At 43.4% G+C, this 18,518-nt stretch overlaps 1 protein-coding gene across 1 annotated transcript in view; it reads right to left on the bottom strand.

The window, feature by feature from the left end:
• The window catches only part of BEND4 (BEN domain containing 4), a 30,837-nt gene extending 16,371 nt beyond the window's left edge, over positions 1-14,466 (bottom strand). The window contains exons 1-2 of the mRNA XM_056489671.1: positions 14,103-14,466; positions 5,449-6,015 (exon numbers count right to left, since the gene is read on the bottom strand). Coding sequence (XP_056345646.1) covers positions 5,449-6,015; positions 14,103-14,466 — 931 coding nt within the window. The remainder of the gene's footprint in view (positions 1-5,448; positions 6,016-14,102) is intronic.
• Between the last annotated feature and the right edge of the window lie 4,052 nt (positions 14,467-18,518).

The following is an 18,518-nucleotide window of genomic DNA, read 5'->3' as shown; positions in this document are numbered from 1 at the left end:
ACAACACCTCCTGGAAAACTTGTCTGACTTTTTCAATTACATTGATTTTAACTCTACCTGCAAATCCCACTTTGCTTTGGCTTCTTCCAGCCACCATGAATCCAGTCTCTATAGGTGACCAGGACTCAACATTTGAGGGGATTTTCCTTCCCCATCCCTCTGCTATTTGCTGGAGTATTTTTTGTGCTGAGCTAACAAAGTAAGAATAATCATTGTATTTATCACACTGCTCCATTTAGTTACTAATTCATACCTTTTCACTACTTTCAGACTGGTTTATCCAAAACCACGCAGCAAAGCTGAGAGCACCAGGAGGGAAACCCTAACTCATGACTATAGATCTTTGCTTTAATCACCTGGAAATATTTTCTCCCTTTCAGGTAAAAAAGTGTGAGAAAATCATGCTGGTAATATTGAAGAACTGTTTAATATCCTCATGGTTAAAATCCACATCTTGTATGAAGCTCCACAAATATGTCTTTAAATTCACTACCACAGTAATTTCTATACAAAGAAACTAGGAGAACCATTTCTTCTCATGTGGATGGATTATTTTGTTTTGTTCTTAATGCTCTCAAAACCTTAAAGAGCCAATGATAAGTTTGCCAAACTCCTTCCAGGAATTACCTAAACTTCAATTATTTTTCAAAAGAAGACAAGATAACACACTGAATGAAAATGTTTCTCTTCTGTTCAGTTGAACTGAAAACTGAAAATGTTTGGTTAATATTTTGCTCTTAAAAAAAAAATAAATTGGGGAAACCAGACAAGTTGAAGGAAGTTGCACTGCTTTAAACCCTAAGCACTGATAAACAAATTTTTCTTCATTTATTCTACAGCTGGAACAATTAAGCTTTAACACAAATTTAAGAATTGTTTCAGTCAAATCAAAGAGGGGTTTTTGAGAAAAAAATCTACCCATCCAGCAACCAAAATATATAGGATATTTTATCCATGTAATCGTTTCTCTCCATTGGTGATCTGCCAAAAAGTGATGCTAGGCTACAGGCAAAAAGATCCTACAGAACTGCAGGACTTCTACAACAGCAGGGCAGAGTCCTGAAAAAGGAAAAATCTTATTTTCTGTGTCCAAAAGCTACAGGAGGATATGTCTTCTGTAATATTTGTTAAAAAAGAAAAAAGTGTCATTGCCTTTGCATCTGCAGAGGAAACACTCTTTTTCGTGGTAGTCTCTTTGTGAGCCTTGCTTTGCAAAGCTAGAGGCAGAGATGTATAGCAGCAACTATTTTTAGATTGCAAACTCTCATGGATTTTAAAAGGGCTTTTGCATATGGAAAGCAAAAAAAAGAAATGCAAAGTATTTCAGGAGAAGGATAAAATGATTCATATTATAGAGCAGAAGGGAGGGGTTGGTGCTTTCATATCCTGCTGGCAGAGCTGCTAGTGGGAGCCTTGGTGACTGTGGGGAGGGCATGGTGCACACTGCCACTGCCCCACAGGGCCCCTGCCAGCCCCATCCAGCACCTCTGGAACAGCTGCATCCCACAAGGATTACAAGAGACACCACTGCATAAAAACCCTGCTCTTTCAGTGGCTGGATGGAGAGTGTGGTAACCTTCACACCCATCTAGCTGTGGCCTTGGCTGCCTCCACCTCACTCATCACCTTTCCTCATCAGATGGCCTGCACAATGTGCATGAACCTGCAGGGAAGAAAGTTTGTGCTCTGAGACTACTTTGATGTGATAGATGGTGGCAGACAACACTGACACTCTGCAGAGGGCTTTCTGTCTCCCTCCTGAGGCATGCAACATCTGGATATGCTGGAGTCAGTGAGGCAGGGGTCTCTCTGAATTCTTCAGGAAGACTGAGTAAGTCTTAGAGTGAGTTCTGATGTTTTTAGTAAGTAAAAGGTTCCAAATGCCACAATAGCAGTGAGTGTTCTAGTGAAGGTTGCACACATACTGATATCTTCAGTAGAGGCTCCAAGACCACAGTTGTAGACAGTGCTTAGACATAACAGAGTTATAGTAAGAATATTGCTTACATTTCTTAGATAGAACAAGATAGATTCTATGCACAGTGTTATATGTAACCTGGTGCTAAGAAACTAGAATTCTAATAGGTTAAAGAGTGGTGGTCTGAGCTTGCTTCTTAGCTTGTTGGAAAAATCCTATGTAAGACTATGTATAGGGAGCTGCTGCTTTTAGCTATTGGCTTTTGCCAGGGCTTCTAGCCATTGGCTTATTGCTCATTGCTTATTGCTAGCTGCTTTGCCATTGCTTTTTGCTATTGCTTGTCTGTGTACTTCTGAGACTGATGTGCTTTGTAATAAGATGTGCTTTGTAATAAATAACCTTTTTAACTATTAGCTGCTTTGCTTATTAGAGAATTACCCGACAGAGTCAGAAAGAACCCCCATATTGATGGGCAAAAACTAAAACCAAAAAAGGCACAGAAACAAGCTCCTGTTTACATGTAGAGCTGGGCATTTCTCAAGTCACAGAAAAATTTCTGCCAGCCTTTTCAGTAGTAGCTCACAGGAGCAAAATGAACACTAGAGACAAAAATACTTAGACATTGCCTTTAGTTGATTTCTGATTAACTTTGCTCAGTGGTGGCTGTGAGATTGCCTGAGGATCTCTGTCCTACCATGCAGCAAAATCTGGGGGAGCTTCTGTGCCTCTTAACACTTCTCCAAATACATGGGTCATTTCAGATCTACTTGGATATGTCACCAGAAAGCAGCAGATGTATCTGATGATTATTTTATAAAGGCAGATGAAGTCCTACCTTCTTGCACATTTCTAATGTTTGTCAGCTTCCTTTGGTACACAGTTAACAAGGAGTTTCATGACTCCTGGAGGGTGTAATATGACTATAATTATGCATGTTTATCACTTTTAAAGGGAGATGAAGGGTAAGTATGATGACCCAGGTAAATACTTGCTGCTTAACCCAGCATTAATCCTAGCAAAATACAGGCAATCACAATGGTATTCAAATGACAAAGAACTAAAGAATATGAATATAATTAATTCCAGTCAAAATAGTCTTATGGAAAGTAGATCTTGCCAGACTAACCTGATTGTCATTCTATGATAAGCATGTAGATTTGCTTAAAAAGTTGGGCTGAACTATGTAAGATGCCTACACTCCTGAAGGGCATGGAACTTACTACCATGAGTTAGCTGATTGCAAAAGCAGCAACACTCAACACCAGCAGACTAGACCATATATATATATTAGGAACTTGCCACTGACATCTCCAGTATTTGTCATTGCAGGAATCAGCCCTAATAGATATGTTTCTAGAAAGGCCCAACAAGGACTAACAGCACCTTCAATACTATTCAACATTTCTAACCAGGACCACAAAGTTAATTTAAAAACAATTACAAAAATTCTGTATAATATAGAAATTGACAAGTCAACCAACAGTGGGACAGTCAGAGCAATCAACACTTAGTAAATGAACATAAATAAGAGTGTACGTCTAGGAAGAAATGTGCACAGAAGGAGAAGCTCAGCTGCACAATCCACCAGGGAAACCATGGGTGCAAGAGAAGAGCCTATTCACCTTTGATCAGGCTCACAGGAACATATTGCATGCATTTCCAGTGCCCAGATTTTAAAGAAGTTAGCAGAAGGGGAGAAAAAAACTGCAAAGAAGGATTCAAGTAATTTGAGGAGTTTCAAACAGTACTGTTTGCTTCGTTTATTTAAAATGGAAATTAAGCCAGCTTTCAGTCTGTAAGTACCTTCAATCAGAAGAAGTACCAAGACCTCTAGAGCACCTCACTTAGTGGAGCAAAGCATAAAAGTCAATGGCTAAAAGCTGATTGCAGGTAGTCAGGCAGGGAACAAGGCACATATTTTCACTTGGTTCTAGTGTAATTAAGCACTGGAACCAAGTGTCAGGTAAGAGACACAGCCACTGCTCACCAGACTGGAGCCCTTATGAAATACTACTTGAGTCAAATACAAGTTATGCTTTAGTGAAAGCCAAAAAAAGTTACTGTGTTCAGTACAGGTGACTGAATGAAAGCTGCAGGCAGATTACAGACCCTACAGGATAATTTCTGGTCTTACCCCTGAAGGTAGGACTCAACAGGAGTTGAAGTCCACACAATTCCCTTTGTCATGCAGAACCAGATGATGTACCAACCACTTCTGAAACCAGTGAGAGTGCACGAGTTGTGGTAACTATATTTTTGGGAGGAGGGGTTACTCTAAATTTTAAAGGGGTTTGGAGGGAGTTACTCTAAATTTTGGGTTTTCTTTGCACTGAACAATGATGCTTATGGGATTTGCCAGTATCCCTATGGACCAATGCACAAAAGAAAAACATGATGTGATATAAATAATGCACAGTACATCCCTGATAGCTGGTGAGAAGAATTATGAAGACTACTGCTTGCATTTCGATCAGATTTTGCAACTGCCTCTACATGATGGGCAGTAGCTGGTTACTGCCTCCATACTTTCTGCATAGTTAGCATCTCTGAAGTATTTAATCTCTTGCAGCTCATGCAGTACTATACATGTTTTTTCTGCCAGTCAGAGATCAGTTCAATTAACTTTCCATGGATCTATCCATAGCACTTCAAATTCAGGTAAAAAAGGTGCAGTTCCCTAGAGTTTATACATGTCAAAAGTGCATCATATGCTTCTTTCTTTGCTAAATTGCAATTTGCTTTTCGTATTACTATTTGAGGTGTATTTTTGCCTGTGCTGAAAGTTTAGAAAATACAGGTCCAAGATACTTTGTTCTTATCCCATATCACTCTTCATGTATCTTGACTCACCTGAACAGTGAGAAGTCCAAGTTTAAGAGCAAGAGAAGCTTTTCACAGAAGAGGTTCCTATTTGATTTCTTTCTCTCTCTCAGTGGCTTCTAGGTATTGCTGAACTGGAAAAGTTCTTGTTTGTTTGTTTGTTTGTGTTTTTGTTTGTTTTTTCAGATTTATTTGAAGATCAATGGGAAGAGAAATGTATTAATGCTTCTTATAAAGCTAGCAGCATTTTAAGAGAAACTGCTCAAGGTAAAAGCCAAAATTATTTCAGGTAAAACTATGGATATAACTTTGAATAGTTTCCTTAAGTAACCAAAAGAAGGAGGTCCAAAAGGGAATTAGGTTCATAAGCTGTAATGTCACTTAAAGAACAAGACAGATAAAGAGTTATGAAAGCATATGTTTAAAATTGCTATAACAAACCACCTGATATTTGAAATTTGGGATTACAAGTACACAAGTACATCCCCACCTGAACACACCTTACTAGTGTATGACTCAATATTCACAGAGATGAGTATCAGCAGGTAATTTTCCACTGGGCACAGCTATAGGAATTTTGGCTGGAGACAAATTCCAGTGTTTGATTACTATGACTGCAATCTTTAAAACTTACTAGAACTTGAAATAAACTATTACCTACACTATTCTTATCAGTGAATGGCAACATTACATGGCAGGAGATTATTTACCTGGAATGCTCTCCAACTTCCTACGAAGCTCTTCATTTTCTTGTTGCAATGAAATTACCTCCTGCTCTAGCTCTTGACACCGAGGGCAGTAACCTTCTTCCTCTTCCTCCTCTTCCTCCTCTGGAAGCGTAGAAGATGATGGATGGCCATGAGATTCTGATGTTGCTGGAGATGTCCATCCACCTAAAGTGTGTACTGGAGAGGCTGAAAGTGGATCCACATCTGCCAAATGGCTAAAATCATTTATTGATGAGGTGTTCTGAGAAGGGAAGCTCCCAGAAAGCAAATAGTTCTGAAGGGAATCAGTAAAAACTCTCAGAAAGGCTGAGGTTTGTTGTTTCTTTTGCATATACTGCATCTCTATGTCTAAAATGTCTGATGTCTGACTATGGACCATTTTCCCGAGCTGACATTGCTCTTGTCTTTCACTATAATTTGGGTTTTCCTGCTTTATACAAGAAATCATGGACTGAGAGTGATTGTTGTCCAGTAGTTTTCCACCACAATTTAAGAGGCTTAGAACCCGGCTGCACTGTTGAGCAAAGGCATCCAGAATCATTCGACTCTCTGCAACAAAAGAAAAGATGAATCACAGAAACCTAATGCAAAAGGTTATGGCAGGCAGTAGAAGCTAGATGTATGTACACAACTGTTTACAGTAGCATGCATTTTATTTCTGAACACATTAAAATTATGGCTTCTGCTTTAATACTTCTGCAACACTGTGATTTAAAACAATCCTGACTCTGTTTCTATTTTGAGAGTGCCCTTGTGCCCTTGCTGTTAATCAGAAATGCATTGTGATGATAGACACTGCTTACTGACATCTTCTTTCAGAGGGATTAAGTCAGGAAAATGGGGAAGAAAACACAAATTACATTCAATTTGTTACAAGTTCAAGTAAGTACTGCCCTCAAAGCCTATTTCAAGCTGCTGGAGGGCATTATCTGTACATATTTGTAGGACGTTGCACCATACCTTTGTCCTATGCCCAGCTCCTCTCCAACAAGTCTTTCAAGTTTTGTTTTTTCTCCTTTTTGTCTTTGATGCACTAGTTTGACATTGGGCACAGGACACTCCACACAACTGACCCTCAATTCTATGGATTTTGCTTCTATTCCTGTTGCTCTAGGTTCCAGATATGTCCAGGAACTACTCAGAGTGATAAGCACAAACCCCTCCTCTTAAATCAAGCAAAGGCATCCTACAGGTTTGTGGGCAGCCCAGTACAGCACAGTGGAGAGCAGAGTTCTTCAAGATGCTCTGCTTACAATCAGGAAACTCTGCATAGGGTTGTGCAGCAGTTTCAGCAGCTCAGCTCTGGAAGCAGGAGAGGGATGCCACGCTGCACCTAGTCAGCTCTGCCTCATGACAGGAGGTGCCATGTCTCAGGGAGCAATAGCAGCTACAAGCTAAACCTACAGAGCAGGATAGCTCATTTCTGCAGTGTCTCATGTACAGCTCAAGCTGCTGTAATACTTCCTGGACCTGGACAGAAAATGACTAAAATATTTATGCTATGTCCTGTTGGGCTCCCCAGTAAAAATAGTGCCTTTTAATTTATTTTTTTTTTTACTGTATTCAAAGCTAAGTTCCTCTAGGTATCTAAACAGATGTAACTAGCATTTTGCATAAGAAAAAAAGACGGGTGGGTTAAAGTGCTGCCAATTTTGGAGAGCACTTCTCAGGCAGGCTTGACTTTTAGAAAGTGACAAACGCATTTACTTTTGAAAAGGCAAGCTGCTACACATACATGAGACTAAGCACCCCAGACCTTCATTTACCACAGCTTCATCAGTAGCTTCATCACACCCTTAATACATAAAGAACAGAAATTTTCAGAATTCAGGCCTTGAAGAGGTGACACTTTTCACAGCATTCTTCAAGATCCAGAGGAAACACTGTCTGGTGGAAAATCTACTTTACACTGAGGTCAGTACAGCTGGCCTGAAGAATATTTGAAACAACACTCATTTGCATTTGTACCATCCTCCAGATCTCTGCAAAGAGGGCAGGGCTGAAGCAGCATACAAATACTTTCAGTCTCAGTGCAGCCAGGAGACCTCCCTGGCACAAAACCCGAGGGTGTGATCTCCTGAGGACTTAAATGAAAGAACAGGAACTGAGGTGGGCAGAGCAAGCCCAAGCAGGGTCATGAGGCTGCCTGGGACATGCAGGGATTGCCCATGGGAAGGACTGGAGTGACCTAAGACCACTTCAAGCATCCTCACCATCAGCCTCCTGTGTTTATGAGCTGCATCCCACTCCTGCAGGCGAGTTCAGACTAGGGAGGGCAGATTTCTCCAACACATCTTTGATCCAAAGCATTATGCAGCACCCCCTGTCCACACTATGAACTGCAAAGGGCAGAAATGCACAGGCACTGCTGCCCCCTTTGCAAGGTGCCAGGTGCTCTGCAGCATCCATTACCCACTGCCTCTCCTTCTCTTTTCTACATGAACCTAAGGCCAGCTGTCTTTAACCCTTACAATCAATGCAACTGCAAAATAACACAGCAGATGTAATATGAATTAAAAGAACAGAATCCTGGTGATGTGGCAGCTTTCCAGATAGACCTGATAAACCAAAAGGAAACCAAGAAATTCAGGCATCACTAACAACCCCAAGATATGCTTCCTTTGCCTTCTTTTCACATTTCCCCTTTAAAATTACTAGGATGATATTGACTGTAACTTTGCAATCCTACTACAGAATGGTTTTTTCATTCATTTTAATCCTATAATCTGATTCCAGACCTGAAGTCATCTATACTGTTTGTATTTTAATCATTATTGTCCCTGTTCACAAAACAGTTACATATTCTTTGCGTATCCTTGTTGCATGGGGACAAGATATGAATGAAACATCTGAAAAGGGATTGGACTCTTATAAAAGATGTTACTCTAATATTATGGTTTATTTTAAAAACAGCAAAAAGTAACCTGACATTCAAATTACTAGTTTTGAAGAATACCAAAATACATATTAATATCAGTAAAGAGTAAATTAATTATTAGTTTTAAAATGTAATGCACTAGGCACATTCACTGTGATAATGGTTTAAAATGGAACAGAAATTTTATACAGAAATTATATTATTGATTAATTTTCAGCATCAGATCTACTACAAAGGCACAACAGCAGCAATTACTGGTTTTTTTCTTAACTTCAGCCCATACTCAAAGATACAAAAATGAGCCATGACAAAGCAGGGCTTGTTTGAAAGGCTAACCCAGAGATGCACAAATCTTTTTTTTTTCTGGGTACTGCTGGACAGCAATAGTGAGAGATGCTCTCAGCACATATTCTGGATATATCTGTCTCTGTCCTGAAGTAGGTTCTGCTTTGAAGAGATTTCTACACCAGTAATGGTGCACACACCCACAGTCTGAACAACCCTAAATGAGAATGATAACCACAGTTATTTCTTATGATGGAGAAAAGATCTTACCCATTTAGCATATATTGTAGAAACTGTGATTTCAGCCTTTACAGACTGACTATAATTAGAAATGCAAGCACTGTGCAATGTCTAATCACTTAAGGAATGACAAAAAGTTGTTTTTATGTGATTACTACTGAATAAACACCAATCTATGATTCTTAATTGATTTAATATAATATATGTATTTTCTATGAAAGTAGGATTCTATTGAAACCACTGCACTGGACTAAAACAGTGTAAGCAGTTTATTAAAGTCTTATTGTGATATTCCTTTTCCTTATTACCTTGCTCACCAACCATGTAATTCTAATGTCTCAGACCCCAGAGTCTTTAGTCTTACAGAACTTCTATTGACTTTAACTACACGTTTGCCTGGAGGTGGACTTGCTGGATAAGACCCATAAAGTGCCAAGAGAACAGGATTAAATTGCTAAATGCATAAGTATTCCTAACTAGATTGTTTGAGCCTGCAAGCAACCAGAACATACTATCATATGGCAAATCAGGTACCAGCTCCCAGATACAGCATTCATCTTTTCATCTTTTCAGGGGAGGTTCTTAGCTATTCAACTGCCAGACTGAAAACAGTGTTTAGTATGAGCAAATGTCTGAAACTGGATCTGATAACTTACACCACTGCATCAGACAACACATCTGGAAAATTTGGCAGGTATAACTCCAGCTTTTCCCACACCTAAGAATCTTTTCAATACTTTGAGATCAGACAGCTTTATTAATAAGCATTGTGTTGGGGCTCAGTGGCTCTGGATTCAGGTTGTGGCTTTTCCATAGTCTCCTTTGTATTCTTGGGCAGCTGGTTTAAAAAGTCATCTCTATAAGTATTGAGTGGGTCTGAATACCATACATTCTTCCCTGCAGGGAATGTATTCATTGGTATTTAATTTTCAGCAAGATTGTGACGTTCAGGTTCCTTAGCAATTTCAATCATCTCACTCTTCACCTTGCAGTGACTCAGCCCTCTCACCTGATTATTTGTATTTCTTGATTTGTTTATTATAATATCTCTATTGAGACCCTGGGGCAGCAGCCTTGTACCCCTCAAACTGGCCTTTATCCAAGCATACAGACTTTGTCAGTATATTTTTATATATGACTGTTGCTGCAAGGATCTGTGCTTAGGTTACAAAATTGAGAGCATTTGACACCTCCTACGTTTTCTTGGGCATTTTTCATGAAGATCATTTAGACAGTCCAGTGGATTAAGACTACAAGTGTCTGGCCATCTCAGTACTCATCTGAGAGATCTACTTCCAGACAAGGATTTGTAATTTCTAAGGTAAGGTCAAAACACTGATCTTCATCTTTCCTTTTCACAGAACAAACTGTTTTTCTCTCTGGTCATAACAGAGCTTTATTAACTGGTAATTTTAAATATGCCATGTTTTTGGCACTGCTAACAGGTGTTACCAGCTCTGCTCTTCTCCTTCTGCTTTCCATGAAAGCCCACACTAAATTTTAAGCTGACCTGTAGGGTCTACATCATGCTTTCCTAAGGAAAAGGACTTTCTTTGTTGGATTATGGATTATGTTCAATGTACATACTACCAAAGACAGAGATACACATTGTTTTCATATCAGGAAAAGAATCTGGATAGGTTAATGAAGAATTGATGTTTTACAGAAGAAGGACTGTGTTGCAGTGCAGCTTCACATTTCTCATTGTAAGATGACATTCCTTATGCAGGATCTTTCCTTGCATGATGGGATCTCAAGCTAGATTTTTCTTCACCATGGCACTGGGTGGAGAAATCCTGCTTTTCCTCCTTTCCCTAGTCTATCTTTCTGCAATTCTGCTGGAGTCTGGAGGTGAGAGTGGTCTCTTAGACAGCAACTGAGGGAAAATCTGGTTACTCTGGGGAAGATTTCCAACCATTACAAAAAGCTGCAAAAATATGGAAGCATTTTTAGTTGTCACTGTATTTGAGGTGGCCCTTTGAAAAACAAACTTGGAGCTGTGAATCCCAAGGGGCCAGAAATGTCATGCCTGATGTTTAAGAATCAACTGCATTAAGTGTTTAAGTTGCTGGCACAGAGTTAGGCATCCCAGGAGTGGTGATTTACTGACTGTTTGCTCACTGTTGCCTGCACAAATGAAGAGGTATCAGCAAAAAGAGGGGTATATCTGAAACTGAACTTAGGAAATGGGTGTCCCTACAAAACTGCCCTACAGCACTCTAACCCTTTATTCAAGTAAGCACCTGCCAAGTGCTGAGGATAAACTAAGTGGGAAAACTCTACACATCATGGATGATGAGTGCCTTGTGGAACATGCAAATGCAGATGGACACCCACTAAGGGGATGATCTGTCCCTCCCTACAACACTTGAGATGAACTTCTGGCTAAGGGGTGTTCTGGGCCTGTCCCCTTGCTGCTGTGGGGAGCCCAGAGATCCCACAGGTGTCAGCCAATGTACAGGGCAGCTGTGCATGGAGAACATGCAGATGGTCTCACTGTCCAGGGGCAAACCCCAACTCCACTTCCCCAGAGACAGCCTGTGCTATTAAACTGGCTCACACATCAGTTAAGAGGACCTTCAAGCTTCTGGACAATGGGACTTCTTCACATACATACAGCACTGGGGTCCCAGCTAGCTTCCTGCTCATCTTAGTGGTGCTACAGCTCCCAAGAACAAGGTGCATGGTGTTATTCCATCAACAAGCAGGAAGGATGGGCACATAGCTCAGCAAACCTCTGGATTAAAACACCCAGGAGATCTAAACTTTGCCTATTGCTTTACAGAACCACAGAGTGTTTTGGGTTTGAAAGATACTTAAAGTTCATCTAGTTCCAAACCCCCTGCTGTGGGCAGAGATACCTTCCACTAGACCAGGTTACCCAAAGACCCATCCCACCTGGCCTTAAACACTGTCAGGGATGGGGCATCCACAGTTTCTCTGGGCAGCCTGTTCCAGTGCCTCATCAGCCTCACAGCAAAGATTTTTTTCCGAATATCTAACCTAAACATCCCATCTTTCAGTTTGAACCCACTACTCCTTGTCCTGTCCCTTCAGTTCCTCTTGAAGGGTCCCTCTGCAGCTTCCCTGTGGGCTCTCCTAAGACACTGGAAGGATGCTATGAGGTCCCCACCCAGCCTTCTCTGACCCAGGCTGAACAGCCCCCACCTTCTCAGCCTCTCAGGTGCTCCAGTGCCCTTACCAACCTCGTGGGCCACCTCTGGTAACAACTCAGCCTCTGATAATAGCTTGTGCAAAATACCACTTGTACACACATTGCAGCAAGTTTCTAGTTTGTTTTCTCCTGCTCTGTTTCTCTTGACACTGCAACCTGAGCAAAGGGTGAGCTGGACCCATACTGGAACCTAAAGGAAAGCCTGAATGGGCAGTTGAAGGCACAAGGACTTTAAAGAACTTTGGTGCACAAATGGCAGCTCCTTCATGATCTCTTTATCATAGAACTAAGTCAGAGACAAGTTCTGAAGCCTGCTCTAGTGCCTGGTTAGTACAACCTACTCAGGAAAAAGGAAGTCCAAACTTCTGCTCATCAAAGCCCAGAGGGCTTTGCTGTGAATATGGCCTCATACATCATCTACTAGACAGCTGAATGTTTTCCATGGCATAATCTGCTTCTGCAAAGAAATGCAGGTGTCACATTTATCATCAGTGTTTTGATTGTGGGCCACAAAGAATACTTAAATACCACCATTTGGGCATTTCCTATAAGAAGCAATTTCATGAAGAAAGATGACCTTCTGCACAGATCACAGAACTATGCCCCAGAGATCTGAATTCTCTGGCTAATCTATTCAAGTGTTAAACTTTTTTGGTAAAGTACTTTAATTATTTGTAACAAGACAAGCTAAATTCATCCAGTACAAGGCTCCTTCTGAGCAAAAACAGGCATTAAAACACAGCCATAGATCCTATTAAGTGGCATATCTCCCTGTTTAGTAAGGAAATGTCATCACATTTGTTACAAAGGCAAACAGCAACATACCAAAACAGGATCCAATTTTTCTAAATAAATAAATCAATGATGTGTCAAAAATTAACAGATGAGTTAATATACCCGATGTTATCAAAACCAGATGGTGCTTCATAATATTCATCCTGTTCAGTCAAACCCTGAATATATTCTGGACCATCAGTATATAAAATAGGATGCTGCTATTTGTGATGGCAAACAAAAGCAATCATGCCTGCCAAGCACATACTATAACAGGCAGCATTTCAGCTCTGCTAGACAGAAAGTAATTAGAATGCTTTTAATGTCCAAAAGAATGATGCTGATAGGCTGCCACAGATGTGTAGATTTATGAATATTTATATGGTGGTTTATAGCTGACACTTTTATCAGTTGAAGAAGATAAAATATCTGCCTGACTCAAAAGCTTGACAGTCAGGTTAATAAAATCTCATTAAAGAGAATGACCTATGCAATTATATAGGATTTATTGTAATTCATTTTTGATTGTACTCTGCTTAAAGATGCAATTTCCCATTTCCTGATGCCAAATTTAGGTTGCATATCAAGATCTACGTGGTTTTTAACTCCAAGCCATCACTAGAGGAAAGATATGCGTTCAGCATCTCGGTATCTTACACCTTTAAAGAAAAAAAAAAATAAATTTGATCTCCTGTTTGTCACTGCATCTTACGAAAACGGTGCAGGCAAGCAGCCGATCTATTTTCTTTCTGTTAAAATCACCACCTCTCTATCAGCAGCCTCTCCATTACCAGCAGCTCCTCCGGCAGCCGGCCCCAGCCTGCCGCCCTCCCCGGCGGAGCGGAGCGGGGCTGAGCGGAGCGGGGCTGAGCGGAGCGGGGCTCCCCCCGTCCGCCCGGCCCCGCCGGCAGCAGCGGCGGCGGCGGCGGCTCCCTCCTCCTCCCGCAGGTGCGCACCGGCCGGAGCCGCTGCCCGGCCAGTCCTGCGCGGCTGCGGGCACAGCCCCGGCACAGCCCCTGCCCACCGCGACCCCCGGCCCGGCAGCGGCCCCGCCCGCCCGGGAAGTTCAGCGCTGCCGCCCGCCGGACGCGCCCGCCCGCCCCGTCCCCCTCGCAGGCAGCCCCGAGCGCGGGGACCCGCGGGCATCGCGCCCTTCGCCCGCCGCCCGGAGAGGGGTGCCCGTCTGGGGGGCGGCCCGCAGCCCCGGCCCGCAGCCCCGGCCGCTCCCGCCCGCCGCAAAGTGCCCCGCGAAGTTGCGCGGAGGAGCCAGAGGAGTTGCGGTACCTGCGCTCAGCTCCGCGCCGCCGCCCCCCGCCGCGGGCGGGCAGGGGCCGTAGCGGCCCGCGGAGCTCGGGGCCGGCAGCGGCGGGCGCGGGTGGCCGTGGGCAGCGGCGGGGGCAGCGGCGGGGCGGGCGGGCGCGCCGGGGAACGGGCCGTGCGGGGCGTAGGGCAGCGGCTCGGCGGCGTGCGGGAAGGGCTGCCCCGCTCCGCGCCCGCGGGGCACCTCCACCATGGTGGGTCTCTCGTAGCGCTTGGCCAGCGCCGCCCGCTTCCCGGGGAAGGTCTTCAGGACGCTGTAGGGACCCCGCTGCTTGTAGATTTTGGGGGTGCTGGGCCCCTCCTCCGCCGGCTGCATCTCCTCCTCCATCCTCCGCCGCCTCCCCCGGCGCGGCGCGGCCCCGCTCCGGGCTGTGTCTGCCGCCGCTCGGCTCGTCTCTGTGGCACGGCGGAGCCCCGGCGCGGCGGGGCGCCGGCCTGATTGACAGGCGGCCGCGCCAATGCCTGGAGGGAGACGGGCGGCGAGCGGCGAGTGTTTGGGGTAATCGCTGCTAATGGCAGCGGGGCGCGGGGGCGGGCGCTGGCGGGGCGCCGCCGCCCCCGGCTCCCCCCGCGGGGCAGGCGAGCGGCCGGGCGGGAGCACCCCCGGCACCCCCGGCCCGAGGGGCTGCGGGACCGCCCCGCCCCGCCGAGCCGCGGCCGCCGCTAAAACTTTGTGTCCCCTCGGCCGGCCATCCCTCCCTCCCTCCTTCCCTCCCTCCCTCCCTCTCCCGCCTCCCCGGTTATTAGGGGTGAAATAAATAATGCCGTAAATAAAAGTATTTGGGAGTCCAGGACCTGTCAGAGTTGATTAGGGCACAGAGGACATTTTCTTTCTCATTATGCAAAAGCATTTCATGGCGAAATAAAAGAGGTTTCGCTGTAACTCATGCATGTCAGATTTCCAGGAATCCGGGAGATTAATCACATTTAGCATTATTTGCAATGTCCCCCGGCCGCTTTTTGCAAAGTGCTGAAATGCTGCGGGCGCGTGGGGCGCGGGCTGGTCCCGCGTCCCCTGCTCACGTTCCCCCTGTCGCCTCCCGGGCCCTTTCAGGGACAGTTCAGAAATAATGAAGCGACGGTGAAAGACAGGAGGAGAATGAGATGCCATCGAGAGACGTTTCTGAGAAATGGTGGAGATCTGGGTGAGATGGGAGACAGCTGAAACCGAATGATATGTTGAAGAAAAATAAACGATAACAAACTGCTCGCTTGCTCTCTCCATTCTTTTCTGCTAAGCAATTTTATATTTTGCATTACCATTTCCCTTCTTCTGTCCCACTTCTCGCCTGCTTCTGTTGCTATAATTTATCAGGATTACAATAAACCCTCTGGCTTGTGGAAGTAAAATTGCAGAACACCTTAGTTGTATTTAAGTGGCAGCAGTGGGAAATCATTCCTCTGTCATCAAGTGGAGTTTTGGCCACTTATTGTGGTCATCGCTCTCCCATTTCAGCTTTTTTTTTTTATTTAGTCAGAGTTGGGCTCACTGGTAATGAAATTAATGAAATTAATGAAATGAAGCAACAATTCTCTGCTGATGGTAATTAACTCCTGCAGTCTTCAGCCCATCTACTACAGAAAAGTGGAGCTAAGTTCTACAAGCCAGGCATTCTTTTCATGCAGGATGTACCAGGAGCTGGGCTGGTTTTGGTTTTGATTTTTTTTGACAAATATAATAAATTGATTCCTTGTAGCAGCCAAAAGCATCTAAGTAAAGGCTAATGTAATAGAAATCACTGTTTTACCTAAGTAAAATCAATCATAAGTCTCTTTGTTTCCTGCCTGAGTCTGATCATTTGTGCTTTAAAAAAAAATAAAAATTGTACTGTAGTACAAATAAAGACTGGAAATATATGTGAGAGAAATTGTTCCCACTCAGAAATTAAACATGTTCTCTACCTTGTCTCATCTGACTGGCCTCTGCCATGGCAGCTATTGGAGATCAGTACTAAAATTGTATAAAGTTAGTATTAGGCTCTTAAAAATTAGATTGAAATAAATAACACAAAATTACTTTCTCAGGTGTCAACTATGCTCATAGAGCTCACTACTCTTTGGTGGAGATGCCTACCCCTGAGCTCCTCGTGGGAGAAACAATCCTAGCCTAACATGAGCCTCGTACTGACAGGGAAAACCAGGGGTGCCAGGTCATGTCCTCCAAGCTGCCCTCTATACTGGCCCAGGCAGATCATTGGGCAGGTGCTGGCTCTCCATGGACAGGAAGAGAGAGGCAGGTTTGGAGTTAATGGGGCTCAATGCCTCTGAAATGAGGTGGGGACCTCATCTGTGAGGAAAATGGAATATGCACTGAATTTCTTTCTGCTGAGGTTTTAGACATCACCAACAAAATGCAACTGCCCATCACCAACAAAATATCGTTTCAGTTGCTTTTAGGAAAGCTTGGCTTTTCCTCTAGTTTGCTCTCAGTGATTGTTTTGGGTATGTATATACCTAAAATATCTGTTGATGTCTCCCCACCTTTCCTTTTATGTTTTCCACTGAGTTTCAGATGAGTGTCTCTGGTGTTGTGACCAAAAAACTGTGTTTAGTGCCCGGTTCCTGCAGATCATTCCTGTGGTACAAAAGTGTTTAACCCTGGTGGTGCCACCTTTTCCTTTGTGGAACACCTTTTTGCTCCTGAGCTCTGTACAGGTATGCAGCCACCCTTGCAGGAGGACCATGTGCCTTTGGAGTGGAGGAGCGTGGCCCTGGACTGGCAAAGAGGCAGGCTGGGTGAAGCGGTGGTCTCCAAGAATGGGAAGGTGCTGCTCTATCTGCTGTGAGTGGTTTTGGGCTGCCCTTTTCCATGGCTGCTCCCTGTGGCACAGCCTACTGCTCCCCTGTGATCTCAGCATGTAGTAATGAAATCATATTCACCAAACATTTAACTCTGAATTACAGAGCCAGTGTGTTTCTTTTAACTCTGAATTACAGACCTCATCCAGAGGTTGCACACTGGATGAAAACAGTTAACACATTGCATTTACCTTGAGCAACTAGGAAAAAAAAAAAAAAAGCCTTAGCTGATACCAGCAGCTCATTTTTACAAAGCCAAACACCTTCATTTCCCTTAGACTGTGCCATGACTTGGGATTTGACCCTGAAGAGAAGATTGTGTCTTTCCCTACCTGTTTACTGATTCAAGTTTTCACTGTTTTACTGACACTAAGGGCTGGAGATCTGTAACAGGATTATTGCAGAGCACTCTAAGCGGAAAAATGATGGGAAGTAACTGACCCTCGGAAAAAAACCTAATCAAAACAAAGGCACAGGCACAATGAAAAATAAGAAACCCAACATTGCTGCAGTATATACTCCTCTGCTCCTAGAAATCATCTCAAAGAGAATATTTGTCAGTATATAGAAAAATACCCAATCTAGACACAGGCTATCAATCACTGAACATGTCTGTGTTGAAGGTACTGTGAGGTACTCAAAGAATAAAAGTGTGATTCATCTCTATCTTCCGAGCAGGGGCTAAATCTTACTCCACTTATTCATGGGAGCAGTGCTCCTGTGATAACTAAAGCATGCAGGATTTGGCCATGAGCTGCCAATATTGCTCTGCACATTTGGAGTGCATGATGAGAGCTGAGATTGGCAACTCTCCTCTGTAATCTAAACCACTCTGCAAGCCGGCTAGCCATAATTTGCTGCCCTAAACATTTAACCCCGGCTAGTTAATTTAAGCTTAGCTCAGTTGCTCATGTTTATGGATAAAGAAACAAAAGGGAAAGCATCAAAAGGAAAAGATGACTGTGGAATTCAATATTTCAGCAGCTGTTGATAGGTAAATCTTATTGAAGTGTGGCATTCAAAACCAAAGGCCCGCATTTATGATAATGAGCCTAACAAGGAAATGAGATTGACACAGCAATTCTCTGTTTTTGTTGTCCCCTGAGGTTAGAGATTATGCAGTGCACGGTGCTGTTTTTAGCCTCTTTGGTGATTCCAACTGTGAGAGACAACGCTCTGCATATTTGTCAAGGTTGCACTTTAATCAGGTGACTCAGGAGCTTTTTGAGGGAGAATGTGAACTGCTGGTCTCACTTAAACCTTAATCCACATCCTGTGTCAGAGATTCATCAGCCAAGCAGCGCAGCTTTTAGCCCCTTCTTCTCCCTTCTGCTTACTCAGTGCTCTGTGAACATGCTTTGGAATAATTGAAATGTATCTATCATGGTTACATTGTATTTTGAGAATTACTGGAATGTTTCTCAGTGACATTAATTGGTTTTAAAATATTTTCGTCTTTCTAATTAGTGAAAGATTGATGAGCAGTGGAAAGGGCATTTATACACAGGCAGACACATATTTCCATGCTACATTTGTGTCTTAATAAAATGGTTGCTAACTGGTTTCTTATGCCTAGTAAAC

The sequence above is a fragment of the Oenanthe melanoleuca genome, chromosome 4, assembly GCF_029582105.1.
Source record: "Oenanthe melanoleuca isolate GR-GAL-2019-014 chromosome 4, OMel1.0, whole genome shotgun sequence".
NCBI lineage: Eukaryota > Metazoa > Chordata > Aves > Passeriformes > Muscicapidae > Oenanthe > Oenanthe melanoleuca.
The sequence above is the reverse complement of the archived record's forward strand: the minus strand, read 5'-3'. Positions and strand labels throughout refer to the sequence as shown.